Here is a 19,352-nt window from a genome sequence, read left to right as displayed (position 1 = left end):
TGGAGCTTTGTATTACAGCTCCTGCCTCTGATCAGTTGTTTGGCACTGGGCATGTCATATATCTCTGTACAAGCGCTTTGAGTAGTCAGAGTAGAAAAGCGCTGTCTAAGAACTGGTCTTTTTACACATCAATAGGTCAGTATCTGAGGAAAGTTTTAGGTGTTTGCACACTTACAGGATCACTTGAGTGAGTGGAGCTCCTTTGGATTTGTGTTTGCTGAAGCATTATTTGTAAGAAGAAAAAAAAGTCCTCCTGTGCTAATGTTGACATTTGAAATACTATCCGCTGTTTTCCCTGAAACCTCAGTCGGGGATTTACAGTGACGTCAGTGTTTGTGGTGCCTCCTCGCTAACTGCTGAATAGGGATTCATTGTAATCTCAGACTTCACAATGAGCAAACGCCTCAGCTCACCCTGGAAGAGAAGAAAAGACTGAAAACCAGTCTTTGGAGGAAGTGACTCTTCCTCCCCGACCAGTGAAGTCCTTTCTGCTCCGGCCTGATGCTGAGTCAGCAAACAAACTGACCTTCTGGCTTTTTTAATGACACCTTTTGAACCTAATGTGCTGTCAACCAAAATCCTGAAGGAGTGAGCAGTCCATAAACCAGCTCAAGTGTTCACTTTGGAATCACTGCTACTGTAACCGTGAAAAGGTCCAATATAAATCATTAACGGGATCTTTTCTCTCCTCCTTTATAAAACAGTAAATATGTTCCCTGATCCTTTAGCCTGAGCTGAAAGGTCTTTTAGTTTGAGAGTTCCTGCCAAGCCTGACTGACTGCAGACCTCTGACATGTCCGTCTGTGAAATAGTTGCAAATAGATGGTCACCATGGTGACCAAGAAAAAAGTGGCAGCTGGTGTATTTTAATGAAAGCCGTGATCTTTTTCCTAAACCTAACCAAGAAGTTTTATTAGGAATGTGTCCATGAAGGACTCATTCTTGGTGTGAGTGATTCGCTCCGCCTTCAAATCTCCACACGTGGCCTTTGTTTATTTCTTTGTTCTTTCCTTTTTCTTCCTCTTCTTTCCGCTGCTCCCTTTAGGGGGCGCCACGGTGGGTCATCTCTGTCCATCTCACCCTATCCTATCCTAGCATCCTCCTTTGTCACACCAGCCTTCTACATGTCCTCCTTCACTACATCCATGAATCTTCTCTGTGCTCTTCCTCTTTTCCTCCTGCTGGGCAGCTCCATATTTAAGACCCTTCGTCCAATATATCCACCATCTCTCCTCTGCACATGTCCACAGCATCTCAGCCTCACCGCTCTGACTTTGTCTCCAAACTGCTCAACCTGAGCTGTCCCTCTGAAGTTCTCATTTATAATCTTGTCCATCCCGGTCACTCCCAGAGAAAACCTTAACACCTTCAGCTCTGCCACCTCCAGCTCGGCCTCCACTGTCTCCATACCATACATCGTACCATCTGTCTGGTAAACCTTTCCTTTCACTCTTTCTGCTGTCGTCGCCACCCTGCCTGCACTCTCTTCTTCACCTCTCCTGTGGACTCTCCCTTGCTTTGTACAGCTGACCCAGGTATCTAAACTCATCTACCTTCACTGCCTGTACACCTTCTTATTTACTAAACATGAATCAGTAGATGTGAGACCAGTTGAGCTCATTGTGTTCTTGTAAATGAAAATGCTGGGGCTGAATTTGTGTCCAGGAACGTGAAAAAACTGGAAACTTTTCCCAACAGCTAAAAGTGTAACATTGTTTAGTTTTTCTGTGTTTTGTTTGCTTGTTGAATTGTTCAGTGAACTGTAAAGGTAGAAGTGTATTGGGGGGGGTTATTATAGTGACAGATTTTACATATATAGTAAATACAACAAAAGTAAAAACTTCACTTTCTTGCACTTTAACATTGTTGTAACTTTTCCATTTTTTCATTGTTGTTTAATTTGCTGATTATTTTCTCAGTTGTTTTAAGTCTGTGCTGACAAAGAGTCCAATATTTTTTTTTTATCTCATCAACAAGTCAGTACCCAATAAATCCTGCACGATTTAAAATTTTTATTTATGTTCAAGATGAGCAGAAATTCCTCCAAAATTCCTCTACAGTTGAGCAGGTATCTATATACCACAAGGCTAAATGCAGCAGCCTGGGTTCAACTCTGACCTGATGCCCTTTGCTGCAGGTCTTCCTCCACTCTCTCTCTTTCCCCACTTTTCTGCCTCCCTTTCACTGCACTTTTCAATAAAGATGAAAAACCACCCCAAAAATAATAACAATAAAAACATCTAACCAAAAGAGGCTAAATGACACAGAAATCAGACATCAGGCAGCATCAGTGGTGTAGAAGAGGGTTCGACTCCCATCACCAACTTTATTTTCTGCTCTGTTGTCTCAGTGAAAGCCGGAAATGCTCGTCCAGGCATCCCGAACAAGCCGGCAGCACTGACAGCACCACGCAGAGCGAGTGGTAAGACGTGTGTGTGTGTGTGTGTGTGTGTGTGTGTGTGTGTGTGAACACTCAGCAGCAGCACAATGGCGTGTTTGAGAGCTTAGAGACACAAATCTGTCTTGCTAGGAAATATGCAAACGTGCAGAGAGATTTTCTGTGGTTTGTGTGTTTTTGCATGCGAGTGTGTGTCTGTGTGTTCAGCAGAAACTGGGAGGGAGGGAGGGAGGGAGTTAAATTATGCAATCCAAACATTGTGAAAGAAAAAGGCTGTGATTGTGTGAGGAGAAACAAGACTCACTGTTGTTGTTGTTATGTGCTGTGTGCTTGACGCACCAGAATTTTGTGTGTGCACAAGTGTGTTAAATTTTCAGCCAGGATATTTATTGGCTGTAGCATGAGTTGTGTAAACCAGCGGTCAGTTAATAGCCTTTCATTATCCTACTCTGAGTTGTGTAACAGATGCACTGTAAGGCTGATGGGTTGATAAGGTTTGATTCGTACCAGCAGCCTCATCTGTTCTGCTTGTGGGTCTGACTCTGCAGGGCTTTTGTCATAACACGACAGCAGTTTTTGTCACTTCTGGCTGTTACTTAAACAAAAATAAATGTTTACAATGCTTAAAGAAATTAAACTTCATTTAACAAAACTTGTTATAAAAAATTACACTGATTCTGGTTTTCCTTTGGCCGCCGTTTTGTCTCCACTGAGACTGAACACAGTAGAAACAGAGCTCGTGTGTGACTCAGGTGTGCAAACCCTCCACCGACACGTGAGTTAGACGTCATTGTTTGGTAATTAGCTGTCAGAAAAAGCATGCCAGCATTGGAAAAAGGAAGTAATAAGCTCAGAGAGGCAGTTCTGATTTACTCAACCATTTGGAACCTGTCCCTGCTCAGGATATTTGATACCGTGCTGCAAGGAAGGAGCACGATTCTGCAGCAATGCAAGGGCTATGTGTGCATTAAGTTGAAGTGAGTGTGGTCATCATTTATCCCTCTAAGTTGTGTCTGTGTCAGTGCTAGAAGGAAAGAGGAGGCCAAACACTGAGTACAAACACAGTAAGAACAGGCGTATACCTTAAATCATGCTAAAGTTCTCATGCAGTTATTCAGTCAGCCATGTGGCACCAAATACGTGTAACGAACCTGTCCTATTAGCAACAGGCTAATCTGGCATCACATGGTTTGAGTAAACTGCCAGTCTCCTGGAGTCTCACCACAACAACAGTCTGTGGATGGCTTGAGAAACAAAAGTCAGCGCCTGGAAACAAATCAGAGGCCAGACTGGCTTGAGCAGCTCGGATAATCAAAGCATGTCGGAATTAATGGCTCGTCCAGGCTTGAGGTGGACGGGATACAGCCGCAGAAGAGATGGAAAACTGAGGCTTGATAACAAATGGAGGCCCTACTGAGTATTAATATGTATCCTAATAAAGAGTCGGTGAATCTATACACAGGTATATTTAAAGCAAAACAGTAAGAACCTTTGAAGTGACTGAAAGCCTTTATTAGTTTAATCCAAGTGCTTCCACATGCAAGTCTCACCGCTAACCACCCATCTTAAATAAAACTTTGGGGAATTTTGGGGGCAGTTATTTTTGAAACATTACACAAATTGCCTGCATGTGGAGTGGTCAATTTCTCAAAAAAAAACCTGCCAATATAGATGCACCTGTCAAAGCTAGTTAAAAAAAAAAACTTGTGACATTGCCCTAAAATAAGGGCTCAAAGTGTGTTTTTCCTCTAGAAGTTGTGATTCTCTCAGATCAGAGTGCCACGTCTCTGTTATGGCTCAGGTTCAAGGACAGGTATTTGCACAGAGTTTTAGTGCCAGCAGAGGGCGCTGCTGCCTTACAGAGGACATTTCAAGTCTGCTGGAACTCAAGCTACACTTGAGATGGTGGCCAATAATGTAGCTTTATCTAGAACCATTGTAAACAGATTGCTTCCACTATGTTAGAAAACAGTCCACAAAGACAGCAGCAGAGGGCCCTCAGGGGCACACCCAGTGTGACTCTTACAAAACTGATTAGTGATTCTTTTTTTTATTTAATTACATTTTTTAAAAGAGAGAGAGAGAGCTTATTATGTATCTCTGATTAAGGATTATAAAATGTTACATTTACTGGCCTTTGTTTTTCTTGTTTTCATGGCCCCATCACCCCTAAAATGTGTGAATTGGATTAGTCTCATATTTGTTGAGACACTTGTTTTATCTTTAACTTTGATTCACCTTTCCTGTGTCATTTGTCACCTGTTCTTTCTTAGAAGCTCTATACTAAAAGATGTTAACTGCAGCTGTTATTACCAGTTTGCTTTAATCAGACCACTCAGATTATTTAAGTAGCTTTAATCTCAGTGGTTTGATTGCATCTCTGTGTTAAATGAAAGTGAGTAAAGTGTGTGACCTTTGCTCTTTACCTCCAGCTCCAAATCTCGTCCCCAAACCCGCTGGAGCCTCACCGACTCCTCCGGATCCAAACCCAGTCCCGGCCAAACCTACAACAGCCCCTAAGCCTTCAGGACCGGCCTCAGCCAAACCCCCGAACCCGACCCCGGCTCCGGCCTCGAGGAAGGGCCCTGCGATCCAGACCAAAGCTGAGACTGCCAACTCTGCAAATCCAGACTCCTCAGACCCTGCTCTCCCTCCACGGTAAGAAAGAGAGCCAAGTTGTAGGAAGTTAGTCGCACAACAATAGGTTTTCCAGGCTGTGGTGCCTCCGGGTTTATGGGAATGTTTTCCTCAGAGCTGCATTCTCAGATTATTCTTATTCCAGCAGTTTTTTAAAAAAAATATTTATATTTAGAAGACAAATATTGATCCACAGAAAAATGCACCATCAGCAAACGTAGAAGAGACAAAAACAGCTGAATTTAAGATCTTTGATTTATTTCAGACTTGTTAAAACATAAACTTGTGAATGATAATGAGAGAAAAAGCATTTCTGCTGGTTTAGCTCTCTGGGTTGAGCAGCTGATCCATGTGCTGTAAGGCTCATGCAGAGGCCCCCTCAGGGCCATTTACTCCTCATCTTCCCAGCTTTCCTGTCCTCTCTCCAGCCGCAGGTTCGAGACCCCTCGTTTAGGCGATTTAATCAGGGTGAGCTGCAGAGAAGAATAGAAATTGTAGGGGAGTGAGTTTACTGGACAGCATCTCATTAAAGCTGCTGTTTTGTCTTAAAGCGCATTTCCTGTTTACTTTCACTGGAGTCACACTCTTCCTTCTTTTCCCCTTCAGCCCTTCTACTGTGAAGCTCCTCCCTCTTCGTCCACCACCAATCAAATCCGTCCCTGGGCGACCGCCACCTCCAGCCATCAACTCCACCTCCTCAGCTAGCCAGATCCCTCCTCCATCTAAAGTTACTCCCGCACCTTCTGTCTCACCTGCCAGTCGAGTGACACCTCCACAGACCGGTTCAAATCCTCCTCCTTCTTCTTCAACAGCCAATCAGACACAGGCACAAAGGGCACCAAAGCGAGGCCCACCTCTCCCTCCCCGCCCTAAACCTGGACACCCTCTGTACAGCAACTACGTGGTACGCAAACACACACATACACAAACATAAATACACAAACACAGTTCTGATTACGTTTCTAATTCCACTGTGTTCCTCAGAAGCAGGAAGTCCTGATCGTCCTGGATGACCCGAGCCCCTCGCCCTCAGAGCAACCTTCAGGCGATAGGCAGGATCAGACCATCCTCCCCCTCATCAACACATCACAGTGTCTGCTGGACCTGGACACCCAACCAGAGCCCATCACAGATCAGAACAGCCAATCAAAACCTGCCCTGGAGGACCTCAACCTGTCAGACTCAGAGGTACAGCTGCAGTTTTTTAATGATCAAATTTGCTGATTAATCATTTGTTTTTTTCTGAAAAAGGTTCAGACGTCAGTGAGGGAGCCTGAACTGAATGTTTCATGTTATTCTCAGTCAAAGGTTTCCTGTTAAAATCCTTAAACTTTGAACAAATTGGTTCATTTTACTCATTACTTCTGCAAAATTAAATTAAACGTTCACCACAAGGTGGCAGCACTTTAACAGAAAGTTTGAGTGTAGCTGTCTGTTCACACCAGCGTCACATTCTTGAGTGTGCATTTGAAATCCGTTTATATTTCTGTCTCAATAGATGACTTCTAATCTAATGTTTTTATGCTGACAAAACAAATCGGACACTCTCAGAAAAACTATCAGTCATCTCGTCTCTGGAAAAGTTTAGAACTGAAGAAGCCGTTCGGATGAGACGTGAAACGTCTTAAAGAAACTTAAAGAAGTCCAGTCGCCCTTTTTCAAGCCCCAGAGATGACTGTGACCTGGATGACTGAGGACCTACAGACACATCAGTCGTCTCATATTTCAGCTCACTGTTTGTTACTGATGCTTCGTTTTCTTTCATGTTTCAGTCGATTCTTCCTGTGCAGCCTGCTGAGCAGAAGCAGCAGTCAGACTCTCCTCCTGTCAGGTTGGACACACACACACACACACCTTTTTAACTCTCTGTATGAGACACGTCCTAATCAGCAGGTCATCGGGCTTTTCTCTCTGCAGCGGCCCTCGGTGCGTCGCTCTGTTCGACTATGAAGGAGCGGAAGAGGACGAACTCACCTTTTCTCAGGGTGACGTCATCGCTCTCCTGGAGCTCAATGGGCAGGAGTGGGGGCGGGGCCAAATCCACGGCCGAATCGGTAAATTCCCCCTGAACTTCACAGAGGTGGTGGAGCCCCTCCCACAGCCGGTGACAGCGCCGGGGGAAACAGCCAAACCGGCACTGGCAGATATGGAAGTGACAGAAAGCTCTGGTGAGCTGAAGGCTGCTCTTCCTTTCCTCTTTCTCATCATCGCTACAATAAAAAGTATTGTTTAAAAGTGTGACAAGCTTTGCGATGTAGTTGAGTGAGCAGCTGGATGTGTGTGCACAGGGCAGCATTCATACTGTGGAAACTTTCTCCTTCACAGGACTGAATGTGCTTCTTTTACTGTTTTGGGACCTCTGTTAAAAATTATGGAATAATTTCACCTTTAATGATGTCCCTTCAGAATTTTTACTCCATAGCAAATAAACACACAAACTACTTTTGTTCATCAAACAAACTTATATAAATGATTTTATTTAATGGCAGAAAAAGCAGTCAGACAGTAAGAAGTGGGCTGAATCAAGTGGGATTCACATTTTGAAGAGCCAAATGAAAACCGGCCCTAACATCTAAACAGTAGTGACCAAGGTTACAATGAGCTAAAGAAGGGTTTCCTTCTCCAAATGAGCCTTTGTGGGGGCTGACTGCACATTTAGGCCCTGCTGGTCTGCATGAGTCTGCGGTGACCCTGTTTTATGTGGCACAATTAGGAATGTGAGCGGGATAAAGAAAGCAGCTTATGAACCAGCAGTCAGTGGAAAGCAGTTTCCGAAATACAAGCAGCTTAATTATAAGTTCTTTTTTCTCATTAATAAACTTCTGACAAATTGTGCTCGTGTCTTTGGGACATTTTAAAACTGTTATGATAGAAATGTTGTCATTTTTGGGCATGAACGTAATGATGTCCCTTTTCTTTGTGTGTCCACTGCAGGACCAAAGACCTCACAGGACTCAAACTCAGAGGTGAGTGTGTGTGTGTGTGTGTGTGCGTGCATTTTTATTCAAGTATTGTTATACTGTTGAACAGGAATCAATCAGCATGTTTCATATTAGGGCTGCACAGTTAATCAAATTTTAAATTTAAATCACAGTTTTAGTTTTCCACAATTTAATGAGCACGATCGGGAGATGCTGAAAACACGTGCTCTGCCAGTAGGACTCAAAGCAAAAGCAAATCAAGCGCTCCCTAAATCACTGCCTCACGGCATGTCTGCATGAGCCAATCACAGCTGCTCCTGCACCGTGCAGCTTTAAGTTTCCTGGATGTAGTCTGGACACAGGAAGGTGAAGAGGAAGGATCATCATCATCTGCTGTTTGGAAAGACTTTATATTTGCTGTGAGGAGCTGCACTGAGATCAGGAGAATCAACACTGAATTTGTCTGCAGGGTTTCATTAACAGGAATGCAGCGCAGAGTAAAAGTGAAAGTTTTGGTGCTTTTTTTTTTATTTCTGTGTTTTTTTTTCTGAGAGAATCTCTGAGTTTAGGTGAAGAAGGACTGATTTTATTTGGGTGCAAGCATCTGGACATCAGCAGGAGTGCAGCACAGCGTGGATGTTAAAGCAGAGTTATGTTTACGTGGCGGTGCAATAAAAACATCTGCCACGAAAATCAATGAATAATCGTGACAATCTTGATATAAATAAAAATAATCATGAAAACCATTTCAGCCATAATCGAGCAGTCCAATTTCATATTTATTTTCACAGGGTTTCCACAAGTAATTAAAAGGTTTTAGGAAAATAAAGTCTTAATAAAATGACCCATGTTTCCTGGAAATTTGCTGCCAGTGATAAATTTGCATATTGTGTGTTTAAGGAGAAAAAATTCATAGACAGGAAGAAAATTGTTTTAATCACTTTTTAAAGTTGTCAGTAACATGACACTGTTTGTTTTTAACATTCTTGACCAGCTGTTATAATAAACTAAAACTCGGAATTTTTGGTTTTAGTCTCTAATATACATTCAACAAGTATCAGGAGCCTGTGTACATGACAAAGTGCTGTATGTTTATTCTCAAATATAAAATTAATGAGGAAAAAACTAAGTCAGAAAATCTGAAACCTCGAAGCTGCATTCGTTGTAAATGGCCAGCAGAGGGCGACAGAGTGGAAGAAGACTGCCAGTTATTTAAAAGTCCATCAGCCCTCGGTCCCTCACTCTGTGACCTCAGGAAACACTTTCCTGATGACTTTATGAGTTCAATCATTCATTTTGAGCCTTATTACATTGTGAAAAATTAAGTTTATTTTGTAAATTATGGTTATTATGATAGACCACGGTGTGCTCACCAGCTAACATTAGGTCAGGTACAGTTTCCAAATACTGACAAATCGATCAAAGTGGTTTTGATACACTGCAAAAATGGAATAATCTGGTCAGAAAGAGCAGCTTTTTTTTATGCTTTTATAACTTATTGATTATGAGTTATTTATCCCAGAAGCTCTGTGAACATCTTTCCAACATCACCGAAGTCGTCAACAACCTGTCTCAGCCACCCGATGAGGCGTGCATTTGGCTTGACTCGCCATTATTCATTTTGTTCATTCATTACTTTATCTAAGTTTTCGTGTTTATGATATTTTACTGTTCTTAGTAAGGAGGGCTGAAGGAGACATGCAGCAGCTAAGATGGCGAGCCAGCTGACATCTGGTTTGAGTACGTTAATTTTATTTTATGGACCACCAGAAAAACCTGGAAAAAATGTTGTCAGTTATGAAATCCTGGAGATGAAATGGTGAAACTGAAAGATCAGCTTCCTTGTTTTGTCTGACCATCAGTCCAAAATTGAAAGAAATTCACTTTCCTGTCATGTGGTCAAGAAAAACGGTAGTGTAGTTGTTTGGGCGGATGGATGGATGCTTTATTGATCCCACAAGGGAAATAATTGTGTTACAGCATTATGAAAATAGTACAATCTGCAATAAATGAACATTGAATTGAGATTAAAAGTGTAAACTGTGAGTGCAAAAAAACCACACAAAAATCTACGGGACCTGCTGCCACTTGCACGGTGCTGGAAGATGTGAAGATATAATCACCATGCTGTTGTGGTCTGGGCTTAAAATTGTTTTTTCTCTCTCTTAAGGTCTTAAAAAGCGCTGGTTTTGATTTTGATTTTTCAGATGGTGCAAGAAGCTCCTTTCATATTCTGTTTTATTATAACTTAAGTTCATTTATGGGATTTTTTTTTTTCATATTTTCATCCTTTAAAGCAGCATCTGTTACTGATGTGTTAAACTGTGTGTGCAGGCTGAGGAGTGGGCCGTGGCTCTGTTTGACTTCCCCGGTCAGACCCCAGAGGATCTGTCCTTCCAGAAGGGGGCGCTGATCCGAGTGACGGAGCACATCGATGCAGAGTGGAGGCGAGGAAAGCTGGAGGGGAGAGAGGGGCTTTACCCCGTGGCCTTCGCACAACCCTGCCAGGGTACGACACAGACACAAAGTCTGAGATGTGTGGACCTTAGAGAGATTAGAAACCAGCAAAATACACAAATAAACACACACCCTGTATCTGGCCCAACCTCCTCTCTTTTTTTTTTTTCCAGCTCCACCAATCACAGACCAGCAGTCGGTGGCTAAAGGAGTGGCCAAAGCTCTGTTTGACTTCACAGCAGAGAGTGAGGATGAGCTCACGCTGAAGGTGTGTGAGGAGCCATAAGTCAGTCTCTGTAGCTTTGGCTCTACACACGTTACACACCTGTCAGCCAGTTGTCCAATTACTGTCAAGCTTCTGAAAATGACGGCATAAAAAGAATAAACTGTTTGTGCAATATCTTTGTTAAACCCCTTAAATTAAGGTTGAAGTTTTGCCCTTCAGTCACATCTTTGTTTGATTTCAAATCCAGTGGTGGTGTACAGACGCAAAACTATGAAAAAAAAAAAAAACAGTGTGTCACTGTCCAGATACTAACTGAAATACAAGATGTCCTGTATGTAGCTTTTGTTTACTAACACATCTGTGTATTTCTGTGCAGGTGGGTGACATTATCACACAGGTGGAGGCTGTGGATGAGCAGTGGATTGCGGGAAACGTGGGCGGGAAACGTGGGATTGTGCCTAAAAACTACATTTCACTTATCTGACGAGGGAAAGCCTGAAACAGCCGATGGGAAAAGCTAACAAAGAATGAAGCTGCTGACTGCAGCCGCTCTGTTAAACAGGTCGGAGGTTCTGAACTGGAAACCTCCGACCTGTCGATGCTACAGGGAGTGGCACATGAAACTGATCCAGTGCGCTTTTTTTTTTTTTTTTTTTTTTTTTGAGAAAACTGAACTTTTTGATTTTCAGAGGAATAAAATCAACTTGCTCAGACTGTGTTAGCAGTTTGATGACTCCATTGATGTTTCTGTTGTCATGATGTTTGAATACTGGATGATTAAGAGGTGGATTCTCCTCTCAGCATCATCCTGCTGTGATTTAGGGTTTTTTCATCTATCCTGGACCGGATTTGCCTTTCCTCTTTTTTTTTGTTTGGCACTTATGAAAATCAGTTAGAATCTGGATCAGTGGATAAAACAGATCTAAAGTTGGACATCTGCTTCAAAGAGCCAGTTTTAGACCTCCACAGCCCACTTTGTAACTGATTACAGACGTTTAACAAAGACTCTTTAAAGTCAGCATTTTTTTTCATGTGTTAAACACTATGAACTGTAAACAGTGTTGGGGGTCGTTACTCGAGAAAAAAGTAATGTGTTGCACATTACTGGGTATTTTTCTTGAAAGTAATACATTACATTACTTAATTGCTAGAGAAAGTAATTCATTACACTACTTGTTACGTCACTTGCTCATTACTCTGTAACATGACCTGAAACGCATTGTCATATAAGCACCAGTTAACAATATTTAACTTAGGCTACAGTCTGACACACCAGCACAAATCCCTGTTGAGGGCACACATGAGCTTTATTTTAGTGTCTACATATGAACACAAAGCCTTTGAAAACCAACTCAAACAGACTTCATAGCAATCACCACAGTTATTCTACTGTAGAAACATGAACAGGTAGAAATAGAGGCCACAGTGCTGCAAGCCTGACTGCTCATCACTGCCTCTGTTACCTGTTCAGGCTCTGGCTGCCTACGAGGTTGGGGTCGGCATACTCTCGGCTTTGTCATCGCTCTGGGTTCGCTTTGTGTTAGCATGCTGTCTGTGCAGAAGTGTGTAATGTGGTTGTTTCTGTCTTGGACACAGTTTGCACTTTACCACTGCACTCTTGTCCTTTTGTGCAATAAAAATTAAAGTAATGCCCATATCGCTGCTTCTTAAATGCTGTAGGCCCCGTCACTGCTGCCGTCCACCCCAGACATGAACTGAAATAGGAAGAAAAAGGCACATCTCCTATTCCTGCCTCCTATGCACTCTGCGTGCAGACAGTTGAACCTTTGGAATGCAAATGATGACATAAATTGTAACTATAATGTAGTTACTGAATTTAGTAACATGTTACATTACTGAGTTAGTGAAAAATGTGATGTGATTACAGTAATACTAGTTGCCAATGTATTACTCTTCCCCAACCCCCTCGGTTGCCTCAAACAGCCTGTGGACTGATAACTCTGAGAAGGTGAATTTTTGCCTCTGTGGTCGCCCCCAGAGTCCTTTTCTTCCTACAGCACCGACAGTGAGCAGCACGAGCTAAGGGTAGATTAGAAATGAGTCCAGTAATCATTGACGTCAGCAAAGGACCAGCTCCAAGCACAATGACTGAAACTACACATAAGAACAAAAAAAAAAGATATTATTTTGGAAACAGCCATAGAATTAAAGATGGATTAACCCAGGGGGACAGCCCCTCTACACTGAACAGTGATCATTCCTCTTTCCTGTAACCTGGACTTCTAGGACAGCCCGTACTTACTGAGGAGGTGGCAACGTTGTGCTAAATGACTTGTGGTTCTGTTTGTCGAGTCTGATGTCCTTAGCTGCTCCTGGATCTAAGTTCTCCTTCAGTTCCCACAATTTTGAGGCACTGCTGAGAGTTAAAAACAGTCCAAAGTTTTTCCGCTTCAATAAAATGATCTGTGTGGCTGTTTTCACTGATGATACAATAAAAGAAATTTGTAAAGTATCTACAAGGTTTAGTGGAATTGGATGTTAGCAGGAATTTAGCAAGCTAGTTTCCATGTAAAGATGATAAACCATGTTTTGACTGAAGTATTTCTGAAAAACTAAAACACACAGCTGTGCTATAACTTTGGAAGTAAACAAAGATGGAAAACAAAGTAGCTGCAGCAGTTGAGGGTTAGTGAAGTCGGGCTAGTTGACATAACATAGTTGCCTGGTGGCTAGCTACAAAGCTGTGGTTAGGCTTATATTGGCACAGGGACGGTGTAGGAATAAGGGTTAAATGAAAGTTTAGGGCCCCTGATGGTCGAAGACAAACGCCATGATATGGCAGGAAGAAGAAGCCAAAAACAGGCCAAACATGAACCAAGAGAACATTGAAGATGATCCATCCAAAACACGAGGTTAGTCATTAATTTGTTGCTGCATGGTTTGAGAGAGTTTTGGGAAATCTTCAAATATTTGACATCTGAGACACCATGAACCCCTGGGCTGTAGTGTACATGAGTTTTTAAAATTTAGCTAAAGATGTATTGCACATGAACATTGCTAATAAAAAGCCAGAGAGGTCGAGAATGACCACTGATTATTCTTAGAGGGTTTGATTATATTAAATAAAACAAGACAGAAAGCAATAGTCCTTTTGTAAATTATGGTCATTCAAAGAGTCATAAAGTAGGATTGTCATGTCATTGGGCACTGGGCATCAAATCCACTGCTTGCTCATCACGCCTGGTTTAAAAACACTAAAACACTCATATCGAGACTTCATAACACATCTTCACTAACCAGTGGGTGACATTCATCTTTTATATGGCCAACTAGTGTGTGTCTGTCTCTGTGTGTGGTAGCTAGTAGTCCATCTTAGATGAGCTAACATTAGCTGACAGCCAAAACAACATGTCTTTCTAGTCTCTGATGCTAACTTTAGCATTGCTTTACAATAGCACATCCAAATCTTTATACTGATACTGACCTAAGCAGTATTTAATCAAGTCTCTCAACTGTACAACATATGTGACATAAAGTACAAGCAAAGTTGCAACAAAGCAGTTTTGTGTATGTTTTATACTGTTCACTGTCATAACTATCAATAAAGTACTTGGTTGTGACTAAAATACACAATTTTGTAACACGAAGTAGGTTTTACAAACATGATAAATTTGCCCACTTAGTGATTTATCATCAGAAATTTACCTGCATTTCCTCACAGGCCACTAGGTGTCTTATAGATCTGTGTTGCTCTCTGTTTAGCACTGATAGTAATGGATGGTAAAAGCCCAGAGAACCTTGTAGAAGATACTGTAGGTGAGGACATGTACTGGTGACATATGTAACTAATAGCATCTGATCAAATGTGTTAAGATCACAAACTGAATAAAAGAAGCTTTCCAGGATCAGTAAAAATCAGGAACACCAGTTTCCCGGTGAACTTTCAACCCAAAAGTTGTGACATTATCAAACTCAAACTATTTCCTGCCTGTATTCATCCACCTTTGGTTTGCTGCAGTTAAACTGACCTGTGAGGTGGTTTCTGCTCTAACAGGGAAGTTTTTCATCCACAGCATGAAAGCTCCAGCTGAAGTTTCACAAACATGATGCACTTCCATCTTCTCTTTCCCATATTTCTTTAGCATTTTTCCTGTGTTAAAATTCTGCATCTCAAAAACAGCAGCTCATAGTTCCAGACTGAACACGAGTCATAATCACAGCTGAAACTCTGGAATTTTTCTCTAAATGTGCAGCATCACAGGTTAATAACTATTACTCATTCACCACATAGAACAGGGGTATTCAACTCCAGGCCTCGAGGGCCGGTGTCCTCCAGGTTTTAGATGTGTCTCTGCTTCAACACACCTGAGACAAATATAGAAATCATTAGCAGGACTCTGGAGAACTTGACTGCATACTGAGGAGGTAATTCAGCCATTTGATTCAGGTGTGTTGGATCAGGAACACATCTAAAACCTGCAGGACACTGGCCCTTGAGGCCTGGAGTTGAATACCCCTGACATAGAACATTACAGAGTGGATACTTTGAGTCCTGAAACTGAAAAGGTGCAAAAGTCTGGTTATGTAACAGAGAGAAAGAAAATATCTACATTCACTACAGCAGCTTTTGTCTGCTGATTGTGTAACTGATATTTTTCTACCAGTTTAAACACTAAATTAGTAATGTGTGTGTGACTGAGACAGAAATCTTTCTGTAACAGATATTTTCATGTAGAGCCAATCATTCCCATTTTCAGTCCAAATAAAACTTCAACACATTTCAGTCATTCTTATAGCTTTTACTTTATTTCTTCTTAACATGCAGTTAACTGTGTACACAACACACAGGCCTGTATCACTTAGTTTTTAGATTAAAATATATAAATGATTGAGTGTGATCAAACTTTTAATCCCAAAAATGACATTAAATAACATCACTCTAGATACAATCATTGATTTTTAGTATAAGCATCAGATCATAGTTAAAATGTCCATTATAATCTCAAACAGCTCGAAGATTCAAATTTTTGTTCCACAGGACTAAAATAATGATAAAACAATCAATTATCTCATCATTGACTAACTGATGAATCACTGCAGCTCCAATGGATTATTTGCATTTGACAACCCACTACAGCAACTACAGAATAAAACCACTAACCAGACTGATTCAAGATTGAAAACATGCTGAATATGAAGAGTAGCATAATTTAAACTCACATGATTATCAGCCATAAGAACAGATCCAGATTTATATTGATGTAAGGTATATAAATGTAAGTACAGTTTGAATCAGTGCAATATTATTTTCAGACATCAATGGACCACTGAACTTCTCAGCTTCTAAAATGTAAAGCCTCATTTAGAAACTACACAAGTACATATAATGGTCAGGATCAACATGAACCTATCTTCTCTGTCTATCTGACTTTAATCAACTCTGCAGTGACTCCATCAGTGAAACCAAGCCAAAGTCCAGCATAGAGCGGCTGAGTGAATGTGGTCTGGACTCTGTGGAGGAGAGTCATGGTTTCAGAGACGCTGTAGAAAGACAGAATACCTGCTCTGTGATCCAGGTACACTCCTACTCTGGAGGACCGAGGACCTGAGAGGTCAGTGTGGACATCGTTGTGCCAAAATTGAAAACTGTTTCCGTCACAACATAATGCCCAAGATCTGTCATTCCATCCAAACCCACATTCATTGAGGCTCCCTGCTCTGCTGATATTCTTGTATGCAACTGCTACATAAACTTCTCCCCCTCTCCACTCCACCTCCCAGTAACAACGTCCAGTCAGACTCTCTCTACTCAGGACCTGACACCATCCAGTGAATCTGTCTGGATGATCAGAATAAAACTGTTGTTGTTCCATTAATGTTACTTTTCTGTTCTCCTCAGATAATAACAGATATCTGTGTGCTGTGTTTGGATCCAGTGTGATTTCATGTGAATATTTTAAGAATCCAGCTCTGGTCTTTGGCTCTGATGGTGACAGTAAAACATCCTCTTCAGTGACTGTCAGTGAGATGTTTGTCCATTCCTCTCTCAGGATGTCCTGTAGTTTATCTCTGGTCTCTGACACAGCTGCTGTCACATCCTCAAAGTACCTCAGAGGACCAATATTGATGCTGGATGAGTGTGTAGACTCACTGAGTGCTGACAGTGAGGGGTAGTTGTGTAGAAACTGGCTGTGATCCTCTGTGTGTGAGAGCTGCTCCAGCTCGGCGTCTTTCCTCTTCAGCTCAGCGATCTCCTGCTCCAGCTTCTCCTGAAGCTCTTTGACTCGACTCACTTCAGTTTCCTGCTGGGATCTGACCTGCTGCTTCACATCAGAGCTTCTTTTCTGGATCAGACGGATCAGCTCAGTCAACATCTTCTCACTGTCCTCCACTGCTTTATCAGCAGAGCCATTGATGGCCTCCACCTCCTGTTGAAGCAGCTTCACATCTTTCTCTCGGTCCTGGATTCTCTGCTGGATGTTTAGTCGTCTCACCTCGAGCTCCTTCTGCTTCTCAGTCCTTTCTGCTGCAGCTGGGACTGTTTCATGGCCTTTATGTTCATCCATTGTGCAGAGATAACAGATACTCTGCTGATCAGTACGACAGAAAATCTTCATCACCTCATCATGACGAGAGCAGATGTTCTCCTGGAGCTTCTTGGAGGGGGCCACCAGCTTGTGTTTCTTTAATGGAGCTGCATCATAGTGAGGTTGGAGGTGTTTCTCACAGTAAGAGGCTGGACAAGATAAACAGGACTTGGTGGCTTTCAGCTTCCTCCCAGTGCAGACATCACAGGCCACATCTTCAGGTCCAGCATAGCAGTGATCAGCTGGAGCAGCTTGGAGTCCAGTCTTCTTCAGCTCCTCCACTAAAACAGCTAATATGGTGTTTTTCTCCAGGACAGGCCTCGGTGTGAAAGTCTTCCTGCACTGAGGGCAGCTGTGGATTCCCTTTTTCTCCTCCTCTTCATCCCAGAAGCTTTTAATACAGTTCATGCAGTAGCTGTGTCCACAGGGAAGAGCCACCGGATCCTTCAGTAGATCCAAACAGATGGAACAAGTGAAGGTTTCTCGGTCCAGCTGAACTCCTTTCTGCGCCATTTCTCCTCTCAGTGTCAGTGACTGTGTGAGTTTCACTTCCTTATAACTGAAACTAGTCTGAGCTCTGATCTCAGCAGCATGGGTTTCTGCAGTGAATGGAGCCTGTCAGCTCTGACACAGCACCACATGTTGGTTACACCCATCTTCAAACTACAGATCTGAAGGGGAGGGAATGAGGAAACATGGACAGAGAGGAGGTGCTGTGTTTAAGAGCAGGAAGAAGAGGGAGGAGTTATCAGGCTGTGCTTCATTCCAGGAAGAGGAGCTCTCTGAGAGCGATACTGTGTGTTTAACCCTTTTTATTTACTGATCACCTGAACTTCTCAGCTTGTTAACCCTTTCTTCTTTGTAAATAAACTTCACTTTAGAAATGTCAGAGTTCTCAAAGTTAACAAACTGTCCTTCAGTTTTAGTCAAAGCAGGAAGATAATGATCCACTGACATGATGCTTATGTTGCATTTTAGTTCATGTTAACTTCAATTGTTTGACTTCCTCAAACAGAGAGGGTGCAGGAGGTGTAGTCGTGTATGAGGCAGTAAATAAGAGGTAGGTATTAACAAAGTGCAACCACTTTATTGTACTTGAACATTTATTTTTCTCACAACTTTTTACTTTTACTCCCGGCATTTTTCATATCTTTGCTTTCTACTCTTTCCACTTTCATAGCAGGCTTGTTACTTTAAAACATTCAAGGGGAGTTATTTAATGTCACTGTGCCTTAAAACAGTGGATCCTTAATGGAGGGAACAGTAACACATAGTGACAATCATTCTGGTCAAGCCAACATCTGTGCTTTAACTCACTATGAACCTTAATAATACATTTACATCTATAATAGTATCCTCATAATGACACCAGGATCCAGGATCTGCATATTTTCTGTCATTTTACTGTCAGAATAACATGAGACTGAATCAGAAGTATGTACACAGTTTGGAAAATTTCATCCTTCTGTAGGAGACATGTTTGCTTTGGTCTGTAAAACCTTCCACCACTTGGGGGCTCAGTGCTGCTCCCAAATAGGCCAGAGTAGTATAATGAAGGGTTCACCTGGCACATGTCTAACTGACTTAAAGGAAGTAAACAGTTTATGGATTGTGTTATAGTGGTATTTATTGTGACTAGGGTTGTGCAATATTGATAAAAAAAGATATCTCCGTATTTTCTGTAATTTTGTTGATAATGATAAACAATTTTTGCATTATCTAAAAATGTGTTCGTAAAAGAAATGCAAGCTAGTAAAATATAAGACTTAAATCAGTGTTTTTTACACGTTAACTTTGGTGAGTTTTTCAAAAGCAATCACTAAATACAGCAGACTTGACAGAATGAAAAAAATCGAAAAAGAGGCTGTCCAGGGGGATTCCCCCTACATTATAGCAAAAAAAAATTATGGAAAATAATTTGGGGGGGGGGGGGCGCTAAAGTTTGCTGAGTGTGTGTTTTGCCACCTTAGCTGATTTAGGTTTGTCTTGGACAGCAGGCTCCCGAAACTTTTCATGTTCCTCATACTCTGTGCGGTGGTTTGTTCGGAGATGATGGAACAGGTTAGTTGTTGAGCTATCTTTAACGCCAGTCACTTTGTTGCAACGTTTGCAAACTGCAGTCTTATGAGCAGGGTTATAATAGTTTTGGATTTTACATTTTCGTT

The 19,352-nt window shown here is 41.8% G+C and overlaps 2 protein-coding genes across 3 annotated transcripts in view; one reads left to right on the top strand and one right to left on the bottom strand.

Annotated features, from left to right (window-relative positions):
- Positions 1–14,124, top strand: part of LOC115796723 (SH3 domain-containing protein 19-like) — a 35,180-nt gene extending 21,056 nt beyond the window's left edge. The window contains exons 8-17 of one of the 2 annotated variants that reach the window (XM_030753103.1): positions 2,351–2,422; positions 4,831–5,056; positions 5,642–5,939; positions 6,023–6,223; positions 6,808–6,866; positions 6,953–7,203; positions 7,970–8,001; positions 10,291–10,465; positions 10,587–10,681; positions 11,016–14,124. In XM_030753103.1, coding sequence (XP_030608963.1) covers positions 2,351–2,422; positions 4,831–5,056; positions 5,642–5,939; positions 6,023–6,223; positions 6,808–6,866; positions 6,953–7,203; positions 7,970–8,001; positions 10,291–10,465; positions 10,587–10,681; positions 11,016–11,123 — 1,517 coding nt within the window. In that variant the 3' untranslated portion in view covers positions 11,124–14,124. Of the gene's footprint in view, positions 1–2,350; positions 2,423–4,830; positions 5,057–5,641; positions 5,940–6,019; positions 6,224–6,807; positions 6,867–6,952; positions 7,204–7,969; positions 8,002–10,290; positions 10,466–10,586; positions 10,682–11,015 lie in introns of both variants that reach the window. The other variant, XM_030753102.1, reaches the window with a different exon arrangement.
- Positions 14,125–15,430: 1,306 nt separating this feature from the next.
- On the bottom strand, positions 15,431–17,933 carry LOC115796724 (tripartite motif-containing protein 16-like). Its single transcript, XM_030753104.1, has one exon. It carries the CDS (start codon positions 17,698–17,700, stop codon positions 16,021–16,023), a length of 1,680 nt encoding a protein of 559 aa, XP_030608964.1. The 5' UTR covers positions 17,701–17,933; the 3' UTR covers positions 15,431–16,020.
- Between the last annotated feature and the right edge of the window lie 1,419 nt (positions 17,934–19,352).

The sequence above is a fragment of the Archocentrus centrarchus genome, chromosome 18 (genome assembly GCF_007364275.1).
Source record: "Archocentrus centrarchus isolate MPI-CPG fArcCen1 chromosome 18, fArcCen1, whole genome shotgun sequence".
Taxonomy (NCBI): domain Eukaryota; kingdom Metazoa; phylum Chordata; class Actinopteri; order Cichliformes; family Cichlidae; genus Archocentrus; species Archocentrus centrarchus.
Note: the sequence above shows the minus strand (reverse complement) of the source record. Positions and strands in the feature narration are given on the sequence as shown.